We start from the raw sequence: 27,475 nt of genomic DNA, 5'->3' as shown, positions 1-27,475 counted from the left end.
ATAGCTCATTTCTTCTACTTCGCTGCTCAGTGGTTTATTCTTTTGAAATTGCGCCCTCTGCTGACCATATGTATGAAAGCAACGTGGGTGCTGCTAATCAGAGCATTGGATTTGACTTTGTGTTGCTGGTTCTGAGGTTTGGTACCATGTACTTCTCTCAAACATCTTTAATCATCTCTATCTCTGCCTCTCTTTCTTTTCAGTGGGATGGGACTCGGTCACTTCCTGTGTTTGCTGCTCTGTGCAGCTGCCCTCACAGCTTCTGGACTTTCTGGTAACGATGAGGGCCACGAGGCATACAGCTGGACCAGGCAGAGTCTCCCGGTGCTGCTGGACGCACACACAGAGCCTTTAAACACTCCGTCGTTCAGAGGGCAGGAGGAGGATGAGGAGAGAGGAGGGACAAAGACACTCTGTGGAATAGAGTGTCAAAGCAGCCGACCGCCTATGGAGCAGACTGAGCAAGAGAGGGTTCTGGGATATGAGACACTGTATGAGAATGGCACCTGCACACATACAGATGTTAGTTTGCAGGGTTTTAACAAGACATCTGCAGGAACACCAGCAAACTCACCAGCCCGTACACGCATGAAACGTCAGGTTTATGGAACAGATGGACGCTTTGTGATCTCTGACTCACATTTCATCACCAACTACCCTTTTTCTACCGCTGTCCGTCTCTCCACAGGCTGCTCTGGAGTCCTGATATCCCCAAAACATGTGCTAACAGCAGCACACTGCATCCATGATGGGAAGGACTACCTGGAGAGTGCAAGAAAGGTTAGAGTAGGAGTGTTACAGCTTAAGAATAAAAGAAGAAGAGGGGGTAGGAGGAGGGGAGGACGGAGGAGGGGTGGGAGGAGAGGTGAGGAGCAGGTAGTGGAGGAAGATGAGGAGCAGAATAGTCTAGATGGAGGTGTGGTGAGGGAAAGGAAGGGAGGCAAAGGCAGGAGGCGCAGGGGAAGAAAAGAGGGTGAGGAGGGAAGGGCTGATGGGAATATAATAGAGTCAGAGAGAGGAGGGAAACAAAAACATCTCAACCGTATTCGTCGTAGTGCTGAACCCAAGAAGCCTGTCTTTCGTTGGGCACGAGTTAAACAAACCCAAATCCCTCTAGGTTGGATCCAAACCAAGAGCTCCACCAACCCAGTGTCCACTGACTATGACTACGCTGTTCTGGAGCTGAAACGACCCCTCAAGCAAAAGTACATGGACCTCGGGGTAGCGCCCTCAGCTGCTCCCCTGGGACTTATCCACTTCTCAGGCTATGACACTGACAAAAGTGTGCCAGAGCATGGACAAGAAAAGGTGGTTTACCGCTTTTGTTCAGTGGCAAACGAGTCTAAGGACTTGATGTACCAGTACTGTGACGCACAGGCGGGCGCTACAGGTGCAGGTATTTACATTCGTCGGAGGCAGGAAGTGGGAAATGCAGGCAGGAAAGGGAAGTGGCAGCGGAGGGTGATTGGGGTGTTTTTAGGCCATCGGTGGGTGGAGTTGGAGGGAGGTGAACAGAGGGAGTTTAATGTTGCAGTGAGGATTACTCCAACTAAATACGCTCAGATCTGTCACTGGATCCATGGAGATCCAAGTCTCTGTAAAGAGGTTTGACTGCAAAGTTATGGACGAACCTGCAAGAGATAAATATCCATGGTCACTTTGAAAGAGACTCAAAGATCTGGGCCTGTATGTATAAAACTTCTAAAAAAATAATCTTAAAAATGGTCCTGAACTTTGACTTATGAGATGAATTTCTTTTTTAAATGTTGGATGTAGAAGCTGTGTACAAAGACGCACTTTTAGCAAAGTATGCGTCTGAATCCAAAGTGTAGACTGCAGTGGACTACAACCATGTCTACCCCAAAATGCCTTTATTTAATCACTTAAACAACCAATAGCAGGCCTCCAAAGGTTACGTGTCATGGTTGCGTTACAGCTACATGCACATTTTACTGTGATTAGGCCTTCCTGTCATTCATTTTGTCAAACATTATAAATGCATCATTACATAGCAACATGCAAGAAGAAAGGTTATAGAAGATATTTGCCCTACAATCACAATACTCATAAATGCCATCTGGGTTCTGTTCAAAATAATACGCATGTAGACATATTAAGTACACGTTTAATTATTTCTTTTGTTCCAGAACAAATAGGACAGGTCAACCTAAAGATAAAACATTTCCTTAAACAAGTTCTTCACTATTTTCATGTTGCTGTAACTTTATGCCTCAATGCGGAACCAGAAATATTGTATTTCTTTACTCCACATGTTCTTCTTCCTTTTCAAAATGCAGCAGCTGCATTACCCATTACACATTTGGGTGTGTTATGTTAGTTTAGCCTTGAGCAGAGACGAAGAGTGAGCTACAGACACCTGGTAAACTCACTTCTTTCTAACTCCACAGCCCCAGACGACACTGACTCAAGTGACATCACTTGAGGACATTTGTTAGACTCCACACAGCTGCCTCTAGAGACACAAAAAGTTTTGTACAACTTACAACATTTTCTTTTTTTCCATGTGTACTACTCTAACTCCTGTAAACAGATTACAGAGTGTAAAATTTGTGCGGTTCCCCTTCAAAAAGTTTCCTGCCAAGTTTATATGTTTAGAATCAGTTTTATTTTAATGTCTGTCATCCATTGTCGTTTGAAATAACACACGATTCATGTATCTCACTGCTCAGCTAGTATAACTATTATTGCACTTTGTGTATTTGTTATAAACAAGGGTGATACAAACATTAGGAAGACTCTCACTATCGTGTGAATGTTTGATTTTATTTATGCTGTCAGGAACTTTTTCATATTGTATAAGAGTTAGGACACATGTTTCTTTGACTTATTTATCATCATGCATTTACAACATGTGAAATATGAAGTGTGTCGACACTGGTCAGTCCTGACTAACTTCAGACACCTGAGAGCAAGTCTCAACACTTAGTAATGTTTATGCATGGCACTTACATGTAAGAATAAGAGAGAAATTATGTGTAATGTTTGTAAGTTTGATGCATTTAAGACCAAAGATTCACACGGTTTTATACATACCAGTCCAGAAATGATGATCTGAGACCAGGTCACCTCTTCAAGTGATAGTTTCTCAGGCACACATGTCCTTCAGTTTTACCATCTCATTTAGAGATTGTAGGAAATCACATGCAACACTAAAAACATAACAAAATATCTCAATTTGAGATTAACCTTTTTTAAACACCACTGTTGTTTGTCTGTCTCTGAAACACCTAATTTATGTATCTCTGTAATTCAAAGGAAGAGGCAACACCTGATGATCTTCCTGTGTTGCTCAATGTAAACATTTAACTTTTGTATAGAAGCATATGTAAGTAAAACTGGTGCTAGTCTGTTAAAGGAAATACTGTGTCTGCACAACATATGTGTATGTGTATTTTCCGATGTTTAAAAGTGACTAATTTCGTCTGGTGCTGAATTTAATTTTCATGCCACAAACACATCTTCTCGTCAACAGAATGATTCATGCTGAGCACAAAATAAAAATGTTCAAACAAGCTGACAGAAGCAGAACAGAGATAAGTGATGAGCCGTGAGGGTAGTTTGGATCAGTGTATTTGTCTTTTATTGCATCTCATTTGGACTCACATGCAGGTGGGGTTGAGGGAGGGAGGACGATGCCATCCATAATAACCCAAAAGAAAAACAACACAGCCTTCATATGAATACTTAGCAAACATTATTTATCCACATTCTTTTTGTTTTTATGTGTCATATTCATCTTTATTTTTCTTTCAACACTTTGTTAATGCCACAATGGATTAAGATACAGTCACTTTTGGAAAGAAACAACACACAGAACATCCAGCGTATACTTGAGTGCTTTACAGTGAGAGTCCTCAAGACTTCCAGTGACAGTACACGAAGAAATGTACTGACCGCTGCTGCGTCACAAATGACCCAAAGAAGACTGAGGCCACATTCCAATCACATACACAAATGCTTCCTTGTCTCTTGGATTTCCACCCTAATATTAAATCATCTTGTGTGTGTGTAGCGATTGAGACAAGGAAAGGAGCTCTCTGAGAGAATGCATCCCAGATAGACCTGTGTCGCATGCTACGATGCAGTATCACTCCACACCAGCAGAGGGCGAAACAGTAAACACTCAGGGCAAAGTTTCCGTTCAATACTGCCTCTGATTACAGATTGAGAGGTATGTACAAAGAAGGCGGGAAAGTTTTTAAGTCTACTTGCCTTTTTTTTTTGCAACCATAGAATTTGACGTAACTAAAAATATATGATACATTTTTGTCTTTCAAAATAAAGATTAAAGAAAATATGTATAATCTATCATTTAAAATAGTCTAAAATGCATATGTCAATTCGAACACAGTTCACTTTTTTTTTTTTTGCATGTTTCATACAATCCCTAAAAAAGAAAAAAAGACAAAGTAAAAATGAAAGTGAACACAGTTTGATGTGTTCGATGATACGTCCAGATTTGCAGTGCAAGTTTTTCTCAGGTACATTTTGATCAAGAATTGTTCTCCAAAAACTTGAAGTAGACAGGTGGGAGGATGGATGGCTGAGCAGATATAGGAACAACCAAGTTTTTAATGACATAAACATAGCTCAGTATTAGTCTGGACAACAGGAGTGGGAGTGGGGCTTGGCCAGTGAAGTTACACACACCGAACACAGTCCACATTTAACAACATAGTCCTCGTCTGGGAGATGCGCAAAGAAACCAACATATATCCACCATTCCAAGTCAGCTGATACGCGGAAATCCAGAATGAATCTAAATACACATTTATTATTTTTTTTGTTCATTTTTCCATAGTATATTAAGTAAAGGTTAACACTGAATTACACGCACACCCACACACACATAAACAGAATTTCGTTTTTCTGTATCTAGGGTTCACATTCACAGTTGTGCTACAACATTAGATAAGGAGGGCAGAGGGGTTTTTTTTAGGGGGGGTCGCGGCTGGTAGGAGGTCACAGGGTAAAGATTGAAGATGTAATGGCTGGTTGGCTGAAGGGGCTGGGGCATGACTGAGGGGAAGGCAGTAGGGAAGTGCAGACATCCACATCCACAGAGCTCCAGACACAATGACAAACCTACAGAGAAGAGAGAAAGTGTAAAGTCTAATTATAAATGATATACTCTACAGACAAATGTCATTTCTGATAAAGTCTCTCAGCTATGTAAGTGAAATCAACTCAATCACTGATCACACTAACGCAGTGTTTCCCGACTTTTTTGGTTAGAGATCTCTTTAACGGACACCCAGTGATTTATTCTTAAACTTCCATTTAATTAGGGAGGAAGGAAAACTGAAGTCAGTAGTGTGGGTCAAGCTAGATCCTCTATTTACCATAATCTTATCTTTTTACTGGACCCTCCCAGTCTGTCCACACGTCTAATTCATAACACATGAATTTATAATCTCCCAGGCTGGGCTAAAATAACCCTGACAGGTTATTCTCTCAGACATGACAAGGCTCCCTGCAAAACCGAACAGAAGAACATTATATAACTGTTTCTACAGGTTGAGCAGTACTCCTTAGGATGGTTGTCTTGTCACAGCTTGTGTCTTTAGTGAAGACAAGGCCAACTAAAAAGTAGTTTAAAGGCCTGAAAAGGTGAAAGAATCCAGTGTTTCACTAGAAAGTCAAGTCAAGACTGCAGGATCAAACTGGCTATTGACACGACAAGTGAAGAGAATACATCTCATACATTGTCAAGTTAGCTTGCAGCTTTTTAGTTCTACAGACCTTGGGAGATTACAGGTCAGTCAGTCTACATGAAGTCCTTAATGTTGAGGTCATCCAGGGCGTTCCTTGGTGGTGGAGGCTTCCTGGGACTCTGGGCCACTCCAGGAGACATCTGCAGACACACTTTTGTCAGAGCAGCTGTAACCTGTCATCAGTGTTTGTATAATCCTTTTAAAAGTGTGAGTGTTACCGGTGCTCCGGGGGTCGCTCCCGTGGCAGGGAAGCCTGGCCTCACCATGGGCATCATGGGAGCTCCCGGTGCCCCAGTCTTACACAGAGACAGACGGAAGGGAAAAAGAGACAGTGAGACACAATGTCGGCCGTCTGATGGGTGTGAGGGCCACCAAAAGGGTTCACTGTCCATCAGTGTCCAGTAATGTCCAGACTGGTTCAAGGACATTACTAGACCGTACTGGACTGGTGGTCTTACCATGCTGTAGGTGGGGTAAGTCCCCATAAAAGGAGGGACACCCATGGGTACGGTCTAAAGGTGTGGAGGGGAGGGAGAGGAGGAGTTGGGATGTTACTACACTACATATATGACACACACACACACACAAACACACACACTGCAAACACACATTAAAAAAAAATCACACAATGCGTAAAAAGACACAAAAGTGACAAATCCTGGACAAACGACAAATGAAAACACAGACACAACAAAAGCCCTAACTTATCCTGATAATTCATGTTTGATTCACACATGCGCGAGGATTTAAAGAGAGCAGAGGGGGAAGCTTTTTGCAGGTAGCCTTCAGATGAGAGTGTCATTTCTGTTGTTGCCAAAAAAGACAACTGAAACATCCATAAGAAGCGAATGTGTCGATGAAGGTGTGAGTTCAGCTATGAGGGGGAGAACCAGGTGGTTTGCCTGGATTCAAGGTGTTAAAGAAAACTTGAGAAGAAGAAGAAGAAGAAGAAGAAGCTGTTTCCAAGCAACAGCTTCTTAATTTGGCACTATCATTTGCCACTTCATCACTCTCCAGTTGATATTCCAGAAATATAAAAAGTCTTTTGAACTAGACCGCATGTCAAAATCTACCATAATATTTCCCCCCATTTTGGACTATTTGCTACCAGTGTGTGCACTATTAGAGGTGTTATGAGATGTGTCACTAGTTAGAAATAAGTCTGGTTTCCTCTCTTCACTGCCATGCCTCTCAGTGTCCTAGTTGTACAATTGGACCTGGAACCTGGAGAGCCAGATGAAGGCAATGCTTGTGATTGCTGCTATTCCCTGTCTGTTGCTGCCATGCGGCTCCACTCCATGCTATAAGACACAGACAACATTTACCATGGGAGCACCCCAACAGGGGGGAGCTACCTGAGGGGCCGCTGAGGTTCCCATTGTGAGATCTGAGACAAAGAGAGAAAGAAAGGGTGCTGCAAAATCACTGTTTTCATTTACCGACATAGTTATGACCACTCAGCATAAATAATGTACAAAAGAGGATGAATTAAAACAATAGTGAGCAATAGTGAGAAAGATCTTTGATATCACGTTAGAGGTGACATATGCAGCTGGAGCCAGGAAGTGATTAACTTAGTTTAAAGGCTGGAAACAGCTCGCCAGGCTCCCTCCAAGATCATAAATGTGCCTATCAGCACTTCATTAACACATTGTATCCCAATATTCTTCATTTGTACAATAACAGAACCATATAAACACCTATTTGTGGTTTATAGTGCTGCAGTTATTTTGTGATAACTTTGGATAGAGCCAGGCTAGCTGTTTCTTTATGCTAAGATAAGCATAGCCCTGTACACTGAGGAACAGTTTCGGAAATATGCTTATTTAACCACATTTATACCTGTCTCATCTGTCTGTTAAATATAAGTCTACAGCCAGCAATTGTTTAGCAGAGGGGAAACATAACATACTCAATAAAGCTCTTCTATTAAAGCTCAATATTTAACACATTATATCTCATTTGTTTGAATTAAAACACTGAATATCAAAATGACAACAACAGGTTATTTGTAGACAAGCTCTTGGCTCTGAGCAATTGCCAGTTTAGAGATTTATGCCACGTTAAGCTTCGTCTACCTCTTGCCAGAGAGCGGCTTTAAAGAACAGACATGAGGGTGGCATCAATCTCATCTAACTCGAATAAGCGTATTTCCCCAAACATTGTCCTTTAAATCAATATCTATGACATCTGTAGCTTAATCTAAATGACTACTTACTACTTGCCATGTTAGCCATGGAGGTGTCAACATCACCCGTCTGAGGGGTCAGAGTGGGCTTCATTACATCTCCTAGTCCATCAAATACTACACAAGGGGTGGAAGGGAAGGAGGAGGAGGAGGAGAGGGGCGGGATCGGGGGTGGTAAGGGGGCAAGGATGGAGAAGAGGAGAGAGGAAGGAGGGAGGTATTAGCATCCTTAATGCAAGCAATCCTCACACTCTACCAGAAGTCAGTAGCAGCCCTCCTTACTACTGGGGATTACCATGACAACCAATAGATGTCTCCATGACAACAGAGAGAAGAGAGGAGCATTGGATTGTGAACTAGAGAGCAGGTTAATATCACAAAATAAGAAATTAAATGACATCTATGGTAGTAAATAGATAGTCTATTTAAGATCATGATTAGTGATCTAATGTAGCTGTATCTGTCACAGGAGACATCTCTCAGGTCAGCTGACTATGGTAATTTTCAATATGAGCAATGAGCTAGTCCAGCTTTAAAGAATAAGTATATGAGATAAACACCAGAATCTGTGTTTTGCATTTTTTAGTGCTTGTTGGTAAATGTCGAGGTTTTTACTGTATGTGTGTGATCGCTGTGAAGTTGTGATGAGGGCAAAAGCACTGCAGCAAGAGTGATGTGAGGTTAACTGCTAAACAGGCACGATATAATACTGCTAATACTTCACACACTCTTTGTAACCATCAAGCATCTGGTGGCAGAAGGGACAGTGCAGTTGAGCCTTTGCACCACTGCAATGCAGCAGTGCACTGTGGGAAATTAGCGTGTTAAAGAGCAAGGAAACTCACCCAATCAAATGGCGGGAAGCAAGCAATGAGCCAGCCCAAGAGCCAGATGGAGAGAGTGAGTAAGGAAAAGAGAGAAAGAGAGAGAGGAAAGTAAAAGAAGCACAGATGCCAGAGAGAGGAAAAAAAATGCAATGTAGTTTTAAAGTAGTGGGTGACAATGAAACCATTAGATTTATCGCATGAGTGATAGAAAGAGAGGGGAAAGAAAGAATTAAGCCTTCAAGCAGTAGTATTGCAGACAATCAGTTATATAACATGAAGACCAGTGGCACAAATGAGCAAGTCCCCACGTTCCCACGGTAACGGTGACCACAGTTACCACGGTCATGAAAGATCGGAGGAATTCCTCGACGACTAATGACCACAGTCGTACTATGCAAATGAGGCGATGATGACGTTAGCACGACCACATATGGACATAGTTTGAATCCAAAGCACTTTACTTAAACACTGAACCAATGAGCAGTCAAATACACCACCTGTGTAACGATTTAATATTCAGTGTGACAATGAGCAAATATATAAATCATAAATAAATGTAGACTAGCTAACAGCAAACTATTTCATTAACCATTACCAAAGTTAATAGAAACAGTGACTGATACATCTACAGATAAAATGACCACTTTGCCAGGCAAACACTGTAAACAACTGACAGTAGGTATTCAACATTATAACGACAATAACAAGGCATCATGCAGTTACCAATAAATCAACAATAGATGTAGTCATGGATGGATTATAAGGCCTCTGACCACAGAGATGTAACAGCTCCACATAGGACATAGGAAGGAAGATATCCGCAATGAAAGAGACACAAAAAGACAACAAATACTGCTAGATAATAACTTTAGTAGCATTATTGGGGCATATTTGGGGCTTTTGAATCTGTATTTGACAAAGACGGCCGAAGAGTGACAGAAAGAAAGAAAGAAAGAAAGAAAGAAAGAAAGAAAGAAAGAAAGAAAGAAAGAAAGAAAGAAAGAAAGAAAGAAAGAAAGAAAGTCGTCCGACGTGCATCAAAAAGCCACGGGGTGGAATCAAACCCTGGGCTGCTGCGGTAAGGACTGAGCCCACACCTCCACCTAGGCACTTCTGAATTCCAATAAATGCCCTCTGCACCACTCCCACCCACTGTATTTCGTTCTGTCTGGGTGCTACGGCAGATTTCCCACTGAAACTTCTCCAAAATGCAGCAACAGACTGAAGAAGTACAAGAGTTCATGCTTCACTCACAATCTTTTCATTTTGTTCTTGTTGATGTGTGTGGTCCTCACTAGTGAAAGAGTTTGAATAGCTTTACCAATGTGACTTTGACTTTTAATCGTATGTAGCATCAGTATGCTGTGCAGCTCCAACATGAAGCAGACAAACTCTATTAAAAGACTCAGGAGCAAAAACAACAACCCAGGAGCCCCCTGATCTCTCGGCCTGTGCCCGATAAGCCTGTTAAATAATCCATCCATGGCTATAGCACAGTGTGTTTCACTGAAATGTCATTTCTGTAACGTGTTGATATTCCCTCCACTGTACACACTACACATGCAGAGTCACATTTTAAGAGTTTTACCTGACATGAGCTCCGCACCGGGGGCAGCAGGAGCAGCAGGAGCAGCAGCAGCAGCAGCAGCTGTGGCATCGCCTCCTCCTGTGGACTCTGGCAGGTCAATCCAAAAAAGATATACCAAACCGTACCATGCCAGGACAAAGTAGGTTGAGCCATTCCCAATGCAGCATGAGGGCAAAGAAGGGGTAATAGTCAGCCTTCGGCTTCACGCTGGTAATGCCAAACAAAGTGTTTAGAGTTAGACAGGATTTATATATATATATATATTTATTTATATACATGTATATTCAAATAATCCAGGAAACACTGCTTGTAAATTTAAAACACACTCACACATGCACACATACACTCATCTGTGCTAATGATACTTTGAATAAAGACACTGAGGCCAGCAAAAAGGAAAGGAAAGGAAAAAGCCCACACAAAATTCATAGCTTGCAGCTCATAAATAATTCAACTATTTCAACATGACCAAGCTTCATCTCAGGTGTCTGCTTGTGATACTTCCATGATCGATCCACAAGATATCTATCAGTCCTGACAACACAAAATCATGAAACTTATACAATATTAGTTGTTCGAGTCGATGTTTCTACTCGTCTTCGCTGACGATGCGTTCATGAACAGGGGAGACAGAGAGAGGACAGGCAGTCATGCGAGTTACCCACCACCAAACAGGTTCATGATGGCTCCCGTGTCAATTTTGGGTGGGGGTGCGGAGGAGAGGATGGGGGCAGGGGAGCTGAACACATCCGCTGGGGAGGGCAAGGTGGAGATGGTGTTTAGAGACCCAACACACTCACACACAAATCCACACAAACTGTGATTCATTATAACACACATTTATCAATCGCTATTGCAGCGCACGCAGTACATGCTGGAATGGGAAAGGAGGTAAGAGTGATTTAGAAAACAGCTCAATAGCTTTTAGCTGACCCATAAGAGAGCAATCTCATTTCCTTTCTTGTTCTTCTCCGATCAAAGCCAAGGACAAAGCTGAACAACACACACAGCGAGACAGGATATGAGAGCGAGAGCGCACGAGAGATAGCAGAGTAGTTGCGATAGTAGGGTACCTGCTGTAAACAAGTCAGCACTGGGAGCAGGGTCTGCTGCTGTGGTGAAGCTCGTGTCTGGCATGGAATCAAAGAGATCTACAAACACATGCGCAACCAGAGGGAGCTGCGTATTAAAATGCACTTCAAAAACAGATGAGCGTGCTCACATACAGCAGCCAAGTTCAACTAAAGGAGGTCCTCAATATGTGCACATTTAGTATGATGAAATCAACGAAGAAGAATAAAAGGGAATTCAGAAGGATGCTAATCAATATGATTAAGAGCACAAGACATTAGGATGAATACTGGACCACACACATCTCTAACGTTTACCGCTGAAAAGGTCAGTCGAAGGGTTGACGGCGCTGGGGGCTATGGGAGCTGAAATGGTTGCAGTGGTGGTGATGGTGCTGGAAGCAGAGGTGAAGAGCGGTGACGGGGAAGGGGAGGGGGACGGCTGGGGCACCACAGAGCTAAAACAGGCATCCAGCGAGCTACCCGGGTTATTATTCTCCGCTGTCGTCATGCTGAAAAGGTCTAGACCTGAAGATGCTGCCGCGTTGGTGCTACCTTCCGAGGGAGCGAAGGGGTCTTTGGGGGGAAGAAGTGGGGTGGGGAGGTTGAGGAGGAAGAAATGTAACACATGGAGAGTGAAGGGGAATGTTAGACAACAATGACTTTAGTACAAAACAGAATAAATAACACATTTCATGTGATGATGACTGGAAACAATGCCATAAACATGAAAGTGAGGAGAAAGAATCTGAAAGGAACGATAGGAGAGAATTTGCAGAGCTCCAACACACTCCTGTTGTCAGTGGAAACAGATATTACATCTTATAGACACCTTCACAGTCTATAAACCAAAGGAACAAACCACAACTAAAACCAGACCACTGCCACAGGCGTCCTTCTCCTCAACAGAAAATGCACAAATCTTCTGATGCCAAAACATGAGAGCTAGAGCGCTGTCTTTGATCGCCATGGTAACAACAATAGCACTGTCCAGACCCCAGCGGTAATGAAAAACAAATCTGCACGCCTACTGTCCCCTCACAACGCCTCGAGATGAAACTCAGATTACAACTTGAGACCAACAAGAACTGCACACACACACAAACAGGTTTGTAAGTTATCACATATCTTTTCATTCACGACACTCAAACCAGTGGTGGAAAAAACTCACTGCCCCTCTTAAGCTCACTGAATAACATTTTATATCTTATTTGTTTAGTTATATAAAAAGTTTTCCAGTTTTTGTCCTGAGCTAACTGTCTACTGGTGGTACCTTCATATTTATTGTCCATACGGATTAAAAAGTCATTACACCACTTTGCTTTTCTTACTGCGACATATCAAAATGTCTGAAAAGAGGCCTACTGGAGTATTATTATCATTAGTAATGTTGATTTAATACTATGTAGAGAGCATAAAGGTTCAGTGTGTAAGAACATAATGTGTCAGATATGGAGCACAATATTCATAACTATGTTTTAATATGTGTATAATCAGCTGAAAATAAGAATTTATGTTCTTATTATGTTAGAATGAGCATTTTAAATCTACAGATGCTGCTGGTCCACCATATTGGACTGCCATGTTTCTACAGTAGCCCAGAATGGACAAACTAAACACAAGCTTTACATACGGCCTTGTTCATTTTTGGCATGTTTTGCAGCCCCCTTATTTTCTCCTTCGGTGTTTCAACCAGCAACTACACTACTAGATGCTGCTAAATCCTGCACACTGGTCCTTTAATTAGCTCAGTATTTTGGTCTAAACATATCTTAGTTAGAATATAGTTTAGATAAATGTAGGAGAACAAAAAACTATGCTGTGGTGGAGTATACGCTATCTTAGTAACTGTGGCAATGCCTGTGAAGCTTTTTGCTTTCACACAGCATGCAGTTTACAATAACGTAGCAAATTCACTACTTTCAGCAGGGTGCTACAATGACATGCAGGTGACAACAATAGTTTCATGGTGAAATTAAGACATCAAACGTGTGGATCATGTATCAAATCTAACCTGTCTAACCTTTTTTACGTTTATGGTGAGCAAAGGATGGTGAAGAACGGCATGCATGCTGATGTCTTTATTAAAGTCAATTAGTGATTACTGAATCATATATAATTTCCACAGTGTGGGATCATTAAAGTCTATCTCATCTCTTAATTAACACATGTAGACAAAAGCAGGGTAATCATTTCTACCCAGCAACCATCGATTATCAGCTGAAATGTGCTGTAGCTAGTAAACCAGCTTATTAAGCTATGGAAATAAAGAAAGAGCATTGTTCTTGCATTGCAGTGAGGAGTGAGTTCAGTTTTAAGTACTTTGTACACTTAGAGTACACATGTACTTTACTTTCCACCACTGACTCAAACATATTCACACAAACAGACGCACAGACAGACTTTCAGTCACCCACCAGCTCCAGCGTTGGCGGCTGGGGCAGACGTAGCGGCAGCCCCACCTTCAGCTGCGGCTGCAGAGGCCTCAGTGGCAGGAGCAGGTGTTGCAAAGGCATCTGAGGTTCACACAAACCCCAGCAGAGACAGAGATGTCCAGAGACAGAGGGAGAGATAGAGATAGAGATGAAGAAATAAAGATGAAGAGAAAATAAATAAGGAGTCAGGAAACATGAGGAGAAAAGAAGAGATCAGGAGAATAAAGGTAAACTTTTAGCATTTATGTAGAAAACACTTAATATTACGTAACGAAAGCCATAGCTTGCAGCATTAATATCAAACATTAATGACTGACAGGTGAATGGACAAATGGGAATACAGACAGGAGGCAGTACAGCTCGGATTATCTACGGCACAAAGAGCAGAATAAGCCTGAAATCTACAAGTGTTACAGCTGCTTTCTGTAGCTGTAACAATGTGACAGAGTTTGATAGAATTGCTTTTCACTGAGGTCAAAGAAAAGCATGTCTGCCTATCAAACAAATGCGGAGAATGAGTGTAGCAGTATGTTTATGTGCAGGCCGAAGGTGAGTGTGTGGCTGACTGGCTGTACATAATTACATAATGCAGAAATGACTGAGTGTGTCTGAGTGTGTGCAAGAGAGAATATTATCTATTTTGTATGGAGCCGCAAAATGGCCATTAAATAAATAACTATAAAATGAATAATCACATTCATAAATTGCATAAAACGTATAAATGAGCCAATAGTTTGTGAAACATCTGTCAAATTCATAATGGTATTTCTCCATTGACACTTTTATTTCACATTGTCACATTGCATCACAGCAGCACTGTCACCTTTTTGGCCAATCACATGGCCTCTTCCTCGCTCAAGCAATCAAGCTGACTAACTGCAAATTGCACTGCAAGCTGACTAACTGCACCAAATTTAACAAGTTAGCTCCATTGTTAACGGGGGCAGCAAGCTAGTAATTTCTTATTCAAACAGTGTTTTGATTCTCGAGCCAACAGCAACCTCTGTGTCATTGAAATGAAGCCGACACGGACGTGCTAAAAACTGCAGTTCCTCAATCGGCCACTTGAGGCTGGCTACAGAACGAGTTAGTTTCTATAAGCCCCAATGTTAAAATGTCCAACTTCACAGCAGAAATAAACATGTTTACAGCCTGGTACAAAAAACTGTTTTGGTAGCTAATTTCTCCGTTCATGACAACTGTACTGAGTCTGAATTTCTATTTAACGCCGTTCAAATATTAAGCCGTAAAGTGATGTGTCATTAACAGCATGGCTGCTTTGACTGGCAGGCGGGCTTCATTCATCCCACCTCAGGTCCACCCCGGCTCCACGTCTTCCCATTTTTAGATTAGCCGAGAAGCGGCAGAGGCAAGACAGCCAAGATGGGGGTCAGCCAAAGTCACCACACTATGAGCTTCACTGTGGCTTTTCAGAAATCTTTGAGTCACGTCACAGATACAACATCCATGTCTTTTAGACTGTCTCAAGACTTGCAGCGTCACTTTATTTTGATGCTGTGTAATAATAATCTAAACTCAAAGGTAGCATGTTACAGCAATAGACTTGTGTTTGTTGATTCAGAATAACTTTAGCATTGTTGTCATTCTAGCTACATGAGCTAACTGGCTCATTCTGGAAGTTGTAAGGCTGTCATTGGCTGAGAGATCATGGGAAGAAGAGATTATGATTTAAAATGTGACATAAAAGTTGTGTGTGTTATAAAAGTGTTATTGGAGAAATTACATTATGAAACAAACATTTATATAATCAAATCAAAATTAAGTATATAAAATACCATTTTTAAATGAGTTCTTAATTTTAAAATTATTTAGCAATTTATTGGTTCATATATTTATTTTCCACAACGTATTCACATGATTATTTTTTTCAGAATTATTTATTTATTCAATATTGTATACTCTTCGAGGCATACTAGCTAGCTGATATCTGAAAATGATGGTGGTGTGCATCATTAAGTTATGCGTTTGATGATGCAACTTCATTAGCAGAGTACAGACAATAAATCAATAAAGTTCTGTCTACATACTGTATGTGTTTGAGCATGCAGTCGTCTTTGTGTTATCATATTGTGTGATGGTTTTAGGGTTGAGCTTCCCAGAGTGATTCTTTCGTAGAGAATTTTCTGGAAGCCCACTGACCTCCCAACAGATCCATATTGGCGGCGCCAGGGGAGGTGGCGGCTGCTGTGCTAGTGGGAGGAGCTAGAGAGACTCCGGGTTCTGCCGCTGCAGGAGTGGGCGTTGCTGCTGCAGAGGAAGGGGCGGGCTCTGCCGTGAGGGTGGGTTCAGATAGCAAGGAATCGCCCATTTCTGCGAGTACCAACGGGGTACCCAAAGAAAGGTACCAAAATAAACCCCAAAAGAGCAACCAAAATAACCAGTTGAGTCACCGATACAACGGTGAACAAAAGGAAGCCAAATCAAAGGTCCAATTCAAATCAAGCCCAATTAGGAAATTTTGGAGTTTTGCAAAGCAAAATCCAAATTTTAACCAAATTAAAGTTGTAAACCATCGAGTCATAACCAACAAATAAAAAAAAATACAATGAACCAAAAAAGCCCCCGTTGTAAACCAAAAACAGACAATGGAGTATGTGGAGGGAAGGGAGAGAGAAGACAGAGAGAAACAAAGAGACTACTCAGACTAAAGAGAACAGCTGGAGACAAACAGGGAGGTAACCATGTGATATTTGTACAGTATAGTGTAGGTTCAAATCTAATTTAATATTGTTTACCAGGTTACCTCAATTTCAGATTAGAGTTTGCTTAGAAAGAGTCAGTGATATTGAGGTATCCTGGAGGATGATTTAAGACTACACTAGTCTAAGACTAAAGGCTGGAGGTGAAGTGAAGAGTGAGGTGACACTAACCTGATCCAAGAAGATCTATGAAAGCAGAAAACAAGGGAACCAGGAAAAGTCACGTTAGTTCCAGCCAAAGCTAAAACAGTTTTTTAGAGTTCCTGTAGATTAAATTAGTAATATGCAAGTAAAATAACACCTTATTTTCTTGCCATGGTGGTTTAATATACTGTAAATGCTAGGAAGTGGATTTGCATTCTTTCAGATGAACCAGCAGCTGATTTGACAGAAATGAGGGAGACTTACCTCCCCAAGACGTGGGGGCAGCTGATGGTGCTGAGGGACCCGAGGAGGACAGTGGATCCAGGTCCAACAAGGAACTGGAGAATGAGGCAGAATCACAGAGAACGACATTCAATTCACCTCCATCCTGTGCAGAGGCTAATTCTTTTACATTTGTTGTTCTTCTTGCACCTGGGTGACAAAAGTCTACAGCAATAACTTGTGACACTTTCAATGGTTTCAAGGATTGCCAGATGTAAAAAGATGGATTTCCATCAGAGCCGGCCACTAGCATAAGTGGGTTATGTGATTGCTCAGGGCCACAACTGCTGGAGGGTGGCACATTAACTTGCACTGATGTTGCTCGCTCCTTGGAGGAGTTACGCGTTTTTGGGGCCACAAAGGAAATCTTGTTTAGGACCACTAAATGCCTATAGGGCCGGCTCTGATTTCCATAATCACAGAAAGGCAGAGAAAAGATAGGAAGTCACAGAGAGTTTACAGCAAACAGACACTTACTCTTCAGCTGGTTCAGGAGCAGCAGCGGCGGCGGCAGCCTCTCCTGGAGGTGGCTGCAGTGTGGGAACAGCGTTTGAAGATTTGGCTGGGGTCGATGTCGGAGACACGTTGTTTGTCGGAGACCCCTAGAAGATCAACAGAGAAGCTCTTTATTAGTGCTTCAGACTGGAAGAGCTCAACAAAAATACAAGACTGTTCTGAAATGTGCATCTCACCTTTGTTGGAGACCTGAAAGAGTGAAGATGTAGGAAGAATTGTTAGTGCTTTTGATTGGAATAGACAGATCTGCAGGACACAGGCTGGATACTATTTTATGTCTCTAATTTTTTAAAGGTCTAAACTCAATAAATCAAACAAATATACACGACAGACTGCATCATATGTGATCATATGAAGAGTTAATTTCCAAAGCACCAAAAAAAAAAAAAGAAAAAGTAATCTCTGGAGCATCTCATTGTTTCAAACACTGTCAATTCTGTGCTGATAACCAATTTAACTTTGGAAAATAAACTCATATACTGATTCACATTGCATGTCAGGATGTGACAATACACATGAGGTGACTTACTGTCTACCAAAACATGTGTATATCTCAGTGTGCACACATGTAATAACACCAAAAAACACACATTTCTACATGTAAACCTAGTTATAGTGTTGGTGCATAATGGTAATTATGTTTCTATTCACATGGTGATCACCTACATATTGTAATTCACATGTGAATAACGTGTGAGTTTACCTGTGGGGAGGAATGACAGTTAAATAAAACTACATAGTTTTCTAAGCGGTTAGTAAACTACAAACAGAACACAGTATATGCTCACCCTTCACTGGTGATTCCAAATGAACATAAAGGGGGATAAAAGAGAGGAAGGGTTAAAGGAAATGATAGAAATAAAGCCTCTTTCTGACAACATTTTTCTTGGTTACGTATATTTTTTGTCATGGAGGTTCTTAGATCTCTTCTTATGTGATCTTAATTTATCGAATCTGGCCTCATAGTGAGAATGAGCACCCAAACTAACATTAAAAGACTTCTGTCTTACCCCTTCTTTCCACCCTTTGCATCTTCCAGACCGTTCATGTGTGTTTCCAGACTCTCCAGGATACTGCTGGGAGCCTGACAAATACATCAAAGATAGAGTAATCAATGAATAATCCTATCCTCTTGTCTCTTTCATTGGTATTGTCACACTGTGCATCATGTCCACGAGAGTGACTTTAGAAAATCTCACTTCAAAATCCTCATGCATGTTAAAAAACACACACAAACAAACACGAGTTGCGCATCTGAAATTAAACTAGGATCAACATGCGGACACTCCATCCTGTCAACAGGCACTCAGCCAGGGCACCCTGTGTTACTGTGGTTACCGGTTCCTCTAGTGGTTGAAAAGGACAGTCTTCGTCGTCTGAGTCTGCTAGATCCACCACTACCCCCGGGTGGAGACACTGGGCGGGGAGATTATGGTGGGTGAGTCATGGGTGTGTATGTGTGTGTGTGCATGTGTCAGGTGGGATAGATGGTATTCATATGCTTTACATTCTTAGCTGCAATCCTTCCAGGGAAGACACTTTAAAAATACGAGAGACATGTTATGTGTAAACTTACGTAGTTGATGTCAGGAATGTCGTTTTTGTCGACTCCAACTGTCTGTTAAAGGAAAAAAAGTTTAAAATCAGCATCAACCATGACATATATGTGATTATGAAGGTTTTAAGAGTATTTGTTGTCCCTTACCTCAGCCAGCTTCATGAATTCCCCGATCTTTGTCACCCTGGTCAGGAACCTCTTGTAGATCTCCAAAGCCTCCTTACAGTCGCTCTTCTTCATCTTGAAGTATTTCTCTATGAAAACAAGACGTTTGCAGGTTTAAATCCACTGTGATCCATGTTTACATCTTTGAGGTGTCAAGCAAGAGGTTCTTGTGGACTATTGACCTAATAGGTTGATGATTCCGTCATTGTAGGATGCAAACAGTTTGACCAGGTCCTTGAAGAGGAGCAGAAATGCAGCATTGATGATCCCATTGTTCAGTTCCTTGGGGTGAACCTGAGATGGAAAAAGAGAAGAGGAGCCTTTGTCTTGTGATGCTGCATCATCCTGTCAAATAAGTGTACAAATCAAATCAAAGTGTGACTCACATCAAACTCCAAGAGTGTGTCAATCTGAGTCTGCAGAACAGGCATGCCTTTCAACAGCTTCTCAGTGGTCATGGTCCTCATCACGCCCTCAGCACTGAACAAATACGACAGGGCATTAGATGGCTCACAGGGATAAGAGCAGCCATTGAATGTAGCACAACAAATAAATGAGTCAAAGAGCTGAAAGGATGAAATGTTTGACCTTTGTCTCTGAACATTGTATTCAACATACCCTTTCTTGACTCTGGTGAAATCAAAAGCCATCTGGCGGTAGGCGAAGGCTTTCTCGTTCAGGTATCGTCCATACCGTCTGATGAATGTAGACATGTCATAGCCTAAACAGAACATTTGTGTTAGAAAGAAGACTAGGTTCAATACTTCAGCTACAATCCTGCGTTATGCATAACATAAACTTGTTTTCTATAGACCCGGTTGACCGGGGCTCTCTTGCAGCAAAAATGCAGTAAAATCCACCTTCAACTGCTCTTCAGCAATCTGACTATTTTTCAAAGGAAAAACACTGAACCTTATAAACTAGGCTAACAAATAATACCACACATGCATCCCAAATGTTCAAAATTCAGTAACTGTAACTCTTGGGAACTACAGTTTTGGCATGTAACCAATCATTTGCAGGTGTTGGGCAACAGTTATTTGCACAAAAAACAGAGAAAATAACCACACACTGCTGTCTTGTTAACAAGTTATTCTTTTACCCTACATATTGTATACATGACAAAATGTTGACCACACATTTATGGGATTACTGAATCCCAAATCTAAAATCCTGATCTAATAATTATTTGTCTAAGCATGCTTACAAATGTGTCTAAGTAAGAAAACAAGGCAACCCAATACAGCTGTGTTGGGTAAATAAGCATGGAGTAATAAAAAGTATGAATATGAGAGCGTAACTGCACGAGACATTCGAGACAGAAATGCCTGTGTGTTCGTGTATGAGTGTGTGTACGATCACATGTCCAGTCCCTCCTATTTGCCAGATAGCTCTCTTTGTGTTTATCTCTTTCTTATTTGCATTGGCAGATACTGTGATGCAGTTCTCACCGTGGGAGCCTGTTTTGTCGATAAAATTGCTGAGATTGAACAGGGAGGTCCTGGAAGCCAAGTACTGAATGAACCTCTGAGGAAGAGAAAGAAAACACAACAAGCAGTCATTACACCAGTCAAGGGCAGTGGAGGAAAACATTGGGTTACAACACAAACACTTTAATACCTGTAATTAGACATTTCTCTCTCTGTATTCCGCAGATGACTGCTCACCCAATGAACCCACAGGACTCATTTCATTTATTTGAAGAATTGTGGTTAAAGCATTTAGCAATCCATGAAACCATTAGTTCTCCTCAGCACCACACACAACCCTCGCAGCACAAAAATAAACGGTACAAGCCTTTATATTTATCATCACTGAACCGAACCAGGACTGACTGTTATTTCTGGGTCTCACACACTAACCTCGTTGCCGTGGACACACATGTGATGACTGGTGACGAGTGCCTTGAAGACGACCACCCAGCTGGCATTGGTGGCTCGCTCAAACAGCGTGTCAGCCATCTGAGGGATGTTCACGTTGGTGGTATTGGTGGCTGACACCAGGTCTGCAACGCACCCACAAAGAAACATCATCATTTACAGACTTCTTCCATCATCCTGTCAAAACTTGGAGCACTGATTTTTCATGAAAGGTGACACGTTGGAGGAGTCACACGGTTAGTTTAGTATTAGACAAAGACCTACATAATTTGAGCTGCTCTAATGAAACTTTGATTAAGTGAGCCCATGGGAATATTAACTCACACACATACGCAGGCACACACACACACACACACACACTGACAGTGCAGAAAACCAGAATAATGCTTCGTCAGCTCTCTTCCCTGGGTGCCTGTTCAGACACTCCGACAGACAGAGAGGTCTCTAACAGTAAGTGTGCAGACTGTTAAGTCAGCATGAGGTGAAATATAAAGAGTGCATGAGCAAGAGGACGTGCAGATAAATTCATCTGGGTTACACTACTTTGGCATTCATAGTAACACAGACAAATGTGTGTACTATATCTCTATCTCTGAGCCAAAAAAGCGCTTGCTACTAACTACTTTACACTACACTACTTTTGTATGGATAACATACTTAACTGAACAGATAACTAACTTAATCTGCCAAATGTCATTTTAATTGGTCTAAAATAGTGAAAACCCCTGACACACACACAAAAATCGAATATCTAACTAATTGTTTCAGTTTTATACTAGTAGATATACAGATTTGTGTACCTGGGGTTCCTTTTACCAAATTTGCTACATGCCAGCTGCTGTTTGCAGCGTGAAATCATTTCCTCTCGATCATTTTGACACATTTCACAGATCAAAAGAAATGTCACACCATTCATTTATCAAACATTTGTGCTCGACAGTCATTTGTGGAAAACAACGGCGTCACCATTTGCAAGATCGCTTTTGTAAAACGGCTGGAACACCCAGCAACGATCAAGCACTTTTTTTTTTCAATAAATAATAAGTATATCTAACATTTTATTTATTTATTCTTTGTCTGATGTGGGTGTTTCTTAGTTAGATACTGGGCTTATTTGTTCAGAGAGAGAGAGAGAGAGAGAGAGAGACAGCTGGCAGCAGAAACATCATACAATTATAAAGAGAGCGAGAGAATTTGCTCAGTCAGACAAAGTAAGATTTTGAAAAAGGAAAGATCATATTAAGTGTGTTGCACAATGTTTGACCCAACAACATATTCCACGTACATGACATAAGGGCACGGTTGTGGCAGAATAACAGGAACATTTCATATACTCTAAATGCATTTTTTAAGTCCATCCCGCTGACATTGACAGCTGAGCAACAAGGGCAGGACTGAGTGTATCCATACAGAGTGCCAGAGAGGAATGAAGCAAATATTGGCAGATACCTCTGATAATGGAAATAGAGGAAGGCCATTATATTGAATAGGCCTTGCCTTGAGTAGGTGGATACCAGACTGATGGCCAGACCAAAAATACAGCAAGGCGAAGAGAAAGAGAGGGGCAGGAAGAAGAGGAAACATCAACAGGGAGTCTGTTAAGAAGCACGAACACAGATATGAGTGTACGAGACATGAAAGTTGAAGCAGTGAGGCTGTTCAAGGTCATAACAGGTTGGCAGCCTGGACAGAGGGGTTGGGGGTTAGGGTGGTTGTGGGGGTTGTAAACAGATTATAACTAATCACTGATCCTGCTCTTTCTATGGTGGCTGTCTCATTGCCCATCCCCCCATGCGGCACCCATACAGTACACACCTGTTTTGACACCACCTGTTTCACACCAACACGCCAACATGTTTCTATTATCAGCTTTTTGTCACCAGTGCTTTTGCTGTCAGTCGGTATAATGATCCAGGTTTATTATCTACAACCAGCAGCTCTATAGCTTAGATTGCTCGGCCCACAAAAATGTACCCAACCTTTACTGGTCACAGTTTTTCGCCCTAGGATGGTGAAATTTGCCAATGGTGGTCCAGTGTGTGTGTGTGTGTGAACGTACGTGGTCGCAGCTATTTGCACTTGTTAAATGATCTCCCTAGGACAAATTAAATAGAGAATATCAGCCTCAATTATCAAAATGAAAATAATGTTGGCAGACTTAGTTTTACAGATCTTCCTCTGATCTTTGCATTACTAATTATGCTCCAATCCATCTGTACAGCTTGACCAGATGGTAACAGCCACACTGTGACATCTCTGATGATGTTTTAATGTTTAATGAAAGCTGCAGTGACATAAATCATTTTCCCCACTATGGCTCCTGCCTGAGTTTAGATATTTTGCAGTGTTTTCTGCAACACCTTCTGCAGCCGTCTTTTTTCTGTTCCTCGCTTTGCCTTATTTCTCTGTGAAATGGTTGAGACTACAGTGCCCTGCAGCCTTTTCAAACACACACAGAGAGTGATGGTCGACTATGGCTGAAATGTGATTATGTAATATTATCATGTCACTGGCAGAGCTACAGGTTAATATTCATAATAATATTCACAGTGCTATCCAAAGCCATTCTCAGACTTTCAGCTCATAGTACTGAACTCTAACTCTTTATGTACATATGTATGTTATTATATCTATTATATATGTCATGTAGGCCATATCATAGGATATAATCCATGCTTTCTGTTGTGGTGTCATTATCTGATACAAACACACACTGACATACAAGTGTGTCTCTAATGAGGATTGGCTGAGCTAAATAAAGACTCTTACGGTAATCCAGGGCCCACAGGACTGTTCTAATAATGAACCGTCAGGCCTCATACTGTGCAAATGTATATTTGTGTGTGACAGTGTCTGTCTATGTTTGTCTGTGTTTTGAGTCGTTTTTATAGTTACACAACAAGCTACTCTAGTAGTAGCCAGAATGTTCCAGATAAAATTAGACATTAGCATTAGTAGGCACACTGTGTTTATGTGCAGATGTTTATATTTGCCCATCTTGGGCAAAGATATGGATTAGCTGGCGGATGCAAGGCTGCCAAAAAAGCGTTGGCCAGAGCCACCACACTTACTATGGGTGATGGCACGGATACATCGTCCATGTATTATACAGTCTATGATTTCACCCCACCACTTAGCAGAACTGATTTCACTCTTGTGTGAGTGGTGGGAACATCTTAAAGCAATAGTATTACATTTTGGGGAATACATTTCCTTGCTTGCCGAATGTTGGCTTAGAAGATCAATAACATTCCAAATATAAGGTTACAGCTAGCAGATAGTTAGCTTAGCCTAAGCAGAAACACTGGAATCAGCTAAACAGTGAGTTGGCCCTGTCCAAAGGTAACAAAATCCACCAACCAGCACCCCTAAAGCTCACAAACTAACACGTTATATCTACAGTGATGACAAGACTTCAGGAAGTTACTGCTCCCTGTCAAGTCAGGCACATAACCATCTGTAAAACAGCAACTTGACTTCAGTTTTCATTGGGATCAAATGAAAGACATACAACATTAGTGAGCTTTAGAGATACTGGTAGATTTTGTTACCTTCAGACAGAGCCAGGCCAGGTTTTTCCACTTGTTTCCAGTCTTTATTCTAGGCTAAGCTAACCGGCTGCAGGCTTTATATTTACTCTCATTTACATGTGGCCAACAGCTTCCTGCTCAGGTCACTACATTGATTCTACTTTTCATATTTTGAGTGTGACCTCAGATAAATTTAAACCTATTGCCTTTGGTGTTTAACTGACCTTGCATGGACCACATGTTCTCTACAAATTTGTAACACAAGCCTTCTAATGTTCTTTTCACTCTCTACCGTGTATCTATATACAGTACACGACTAAATAAACAGGAATATGAGTGTGTTTTACAGCCAATGGTGAGAAATAACACACATCTGACACCTGCACCGTCTGCCGCAATTTGCAAGAAATCAAACGCACCATTGCAATTTTTATTTTGTAGCTGAATCAGGAATGAAAAGGCACTTCTGACACACACATGTTCACACTGACAACTGCTCCCACTTCAGGCTGTTCATCTTTTATATTTTTCCAATCAGAAGACAGTAATGGCCATTTGTTACAACCTGCACTGTTACATTCATACACACTCCATCCTGTGTAGTTAGCTGTCCCTGCACTCCCAAGATGACAGGCCTGTCATTTGTCTTCTTCCTTCACACAATCTCCCTCCGTCCTTACGGTTGCCATCCCCTGACACTCTCAATCTGTTGCCATGGAAACTGCACTGCACCACCACCACCACTGCCACCAACAACAACACACACCCACATCCACCCCAAGGGTCACAGGCTGTGTCACTGTGACAAAGGAAAAAATATGACCTATTATATCTACCTATCATCGAGTATTGTAGACATGCTGAAAGATTATTTACATGCCTGAATTTGACTTCCTGTTTTCAGCCTAAACTATATCCAGTGACTATGTTGTGAACTCAATGAAAGTCTTTTGGATCTGGGTGAAAATGGTTTTTAGTCTTTTGAGGTTAGGAATTTCCTTCCAGCCAAGATACACATGCAAGGGAAGCACAGTGGCCTACATACAAGTGGCTTGTTGAAGTGCCCTAGAAAGGGATAAAGCCTAAGACTAGACATAGACTAGACTAGAAACCATGATGGAAGACGACGTCTTTACATGTGGATACTAGTTTATGTTGGAACATCTTATAAATAAAAAGTGTTCGTGGTTGGTAAGTGATCCCTTGTAGTCGGAGAAAAGGGTCACGAGGTCATGCACCTGTAACAGTTTGCTCAGCAGCTACACAAGTCTGAGTCTGTACATTTAATAGTCAAAAGACACACAGAAAACACACACACAGGGACACAGCAAAAAGTGAAGAAGCAACGGTCTCTGTCACATTTTAGCATCAGCACTGTCACCTTTGGCTGTGTAAATAATGCAAGGCAGTCATTGGCTGATTATTAAATTATTCAGCAGGGGAGCGGATCACAAGATATAAGGTCCTAGCCCAAGACACACCGGGGCCAAACCTACCCAGCGACCACATGCAGACACAGACAGACAGCAGACAGAGATTAAAAAAAAGAAGCATGCAGAGCGTATCAGACCACCCGTCATCTGTATGCAGCGTGCCACTGCCTTGGTCTGACTCAGTATTTGTGGTAGATGACAGTGATTAATCATGATTTCTCATAAAGTGTCCCCTGCTGTCATACATAGATGTGATGTGTTAATAAAGCTGTGAGGCTTGATAACTGTATTCAGCTGTGACTTTATGGCCCTGCTTAACCTCACTCACTCAAATAGATCTTTGCATGTTGTTCATACATTATCCGAGCTTCTAATTCACATTTTTTATCTAGTATATGTGGACATGAAACATAAATTTCCATTCATATTTAGACATGCAGGCCTTCAGCATTTCTGTGCCACAATAAAGCTTAAATTTCAAGTGATGGAAGTAGCTTTTGCAGGAGCACAGAAAGGGAGAAAGTAAATGTGAGGATGATTTGTCAGTCTACCTTAAAATATGACCTTTCCTCCCTCCCTCTCCCTTTCTTCTCTCTCTCTCTCTCTATCTCACTGGGTTTCCATCAACTTTACTGGAGGGCTGACACAAAGGGTCACCAGAGGGGTCATCACCAGTAGCCACATCAATTCATTATGGCCACCACACCCTTTTAAGCTAAGGCTATTAAGAAATGACTGGTCATGATGGTGTGAGTGCACTAATGGCATCTGTGTGCAGCATGCTAGGGTAGGTAGGCCCCTGTAAAGCCGGACCATGCAGTGGGAGAGATGGAAGAAGGACTACACTTACACTCCAGGTGCTTTTTCTTGGGCGCCATCACTTCATGAGTGGTGGCTTTGCAGACAGCCCGGGCCATATCTGATCCCGTTAGCTGGTATTGCGCAGCGGCAATGCGATCCGTGAGCGTTTGCCCCGACATTTTCTCTCCGTTGAATCAACCAGCTACAGGAATGTATTTCACCACAGATGATGATGGGGAAAAAAATATGAATATAACCCAGCTGCTTCCCGGTGGTTCAGCGAGAGGCGCGTTTTTCCTCTTCCCCCCGATTGATAGGCCTGTGACCTTCTGTGTGGGCGGAGAAAAAGCGCACAAAATGAGCTCAAAGCACCACATAAATGTTATTTTCGCATCAAATAACGTGGTCACGTTGATAATATGCGCGGTGACATGATTAGACTTACGCAAGGTTGTGAATTCCCCCTCGGCTCGTCCCGTTATAGTCCTCCGACCGTTCACTTCAGCACCTCGGACAGCTAATGCCACTCGGTTATGTAACGCTCAAGCGGCGATGAAAAGCTGTGTTCTCACCCCGCAGCAACGATTTGAAAAAGAAATAAGA

General features: G+C 41.7%; 3 protein-coding genes across 12 annotated transcripts in view; 1 reads left to right on the top strand and 2 right to left on the bottom strand.

The window, feature by feature from the left end:
- Nucleotides 1-5,091, top strand: part of LOC104925648 (serine protease 23) — a 66,413-nt gene extending 61,322 nt beyond the window's left edge. For both annotated transcript variants that reach the window (XM_027284581.1, XM_019261439.2), the window contains one exon: nucleotides 204-5,091. In XM_027284581.1, coding sequence (XP_027140382.1) covers nucleotides 208-1,611 — 1,404 coding nt within the window. In that variant the 5' untranslated portion in view covers nucleotides 204-207 and the 3' untranslated portion in view covers nucleotides 1,612-5,091. The remainder of the gene's footprint in view (nucleotides 1-203) is intronic.
- snap91b (synaptosome associated protein 91b) lies at nucleotides 3,732-27,475 on the bottom strand. Of its 7 annotated transcripts, none has more exons than XM_019261429.2 (23): nucleotides 27,318-27,475; nucleotides 26,922-27,201; nucleotides 21,091-21,233; nucleotides 20,680-20,755; nucleotides 19,847-19,949; nucleotides 19,615-19,708; nucleotides 19,411-19,522; nucleotides 19,211-19,317; nucleotides 19,082-19,123; nucleotides 18,516-18,589; nucleotides 18,294-18,299; nucleotides 17,682-17,694; nucleotides 17,467-17,591; nucleotides 16,972-17,045; nucleotides 16,735-16,749; nucleotides 16,004-16,174; nucleotides 13,826-13,924; nucleotides 10,339-10,425; nucleotides 7,954-8,040; nucleotides 7,061-7,122; nucleotides 5,954-6,031; nucleotides 5,764-5,875; nucleotides 3,732-5,106 (listed from the first exon to the last, which is right to left on the bottom strand). In XM_019261429.2, exons 2-22 carry the CDS (start codon nucleotides 27,049-27,051, stop codon nucleotides 5,789-5,791), a joined length of 1,785 nt encoding a protein of 594 aa, XP_019116974.1. In that variant the 5' UTR covers nucleotides 27,052-27,201; nucleotides 27,318-27,475; the 3' UTR covers nucleotides 3,732-5,106; nucleotides 5,764-5,788. The 7 variants fall into 7 exon arrangements, with proteins under 7 accessions (XP_019116974.1, XP_019116976.1, XP_010737600.2 ...); XM_019261431.2 differs by having other exon boundaries at nucleotides 7,091-7,122; XM_010739298.3 differs by having other exon boundaries at nucleotides 7,954-8,025.
- LOC109139080 (clathrin coat assembly protein AP180-like) lies at nucleotides 10,410-13,811 on the bottom strand. 3 transcript variants are annotated; one of them, XM_019261441.2, is made up of 4 exons: nucleotides 11,727-13,811; nucleotides 11,412-11,489; nucleotides 11,004-11,090; nucleotides 10,410-10,545 (listed from the first exon to the last, which is right to left on the bottom strand). In XM_019261441.2, exons 1-4 carry the CDS (start codon nucleotides 11,917-11,919, stop codon nucleotides 10,541-10,543), a joined length of 363 nt encoding a protein of 120 aa, XP_019116986.1. In that variant the 5' UTR covers nucleotides 11,920-13,811; the 3' UTR covers nucleotides 10,410-10,540. The 3 variants fall into 3 exon arrangements, with proteins under 3 accessions (XP_019116986.1, XP_027140383.1, XP_019116985.1); XM_027284582.1 differs by lacking the exon at nucleotides 11,412-11,489; XM_019261440.2 differs by lacking the exon at nucleotides 10,410-10,545 and having other exon boundaries at nucleotides 10,654-11,090.

This window comes from Larimichthys crocea, chromosome XI (genome assembly GCF_000972845.2).
Source record: "Larimichthys crocea isolate SSNF chromosome XI, L_crocea_2.0, whole genome shotgun sequence".
NCBI classification, from domain to species: domain Eukaryota; kingdom Metazoa; phylum Chordata; class Actinopteri; family Sciaenidae; genus Larimichthys; species Larimichthys crocea.
Note: the sequence above shows the minus strand (reverse complement) of the source record. Positions and strands in the feature narration are given on the sequence as shown.

Bases quoted from the DNA above. Each gene is read 5' to 3' on its own strand.
- snap91b (XM_019261429.2), bottom strand. From the start codon at position 27,051: ATGTCGGGGCAAACGCTCACGGATCGCATTGCCGCTGCGCAATACCAG. The intron at 19,709-19,846 runs GTATGTTGAATA...GTATTTGTTCAG, and splicing joins TTCACCAGAGTCAAGAAAGG to TGCTGAGGGCGTGATGAGGA. The intron at 5,876-5,953 runs GTAACACTCACA...GTGTGTCTGCAG, and splicing joins GAGCGACCCCCGGAGCACCG to ATGTCTCCTGGAGTGGCCCA.
- LOC109139080 (XM_019261440.2), bottom strand. From the start codon at position 11,919: ATGACGACAGCGGAGAATAATAACCCGGGTAGCTCGCTGGATGCCTGT. The intron at 11,490-11,726 runs GTAAACGTTAGA...ATGTGTTTGTAG, and splicing joins TTCGACTGACCTTTTCAGCG to ATCTCTTTGATTCCATGCCA. The intron at 11,091-11,411 runs GTACCCTACTAT...TGCCCTCCCCAG, and splicing joins TGCTGACTTGTTTACAGCAG to CGGATGTGTTCAGCTCCCCT.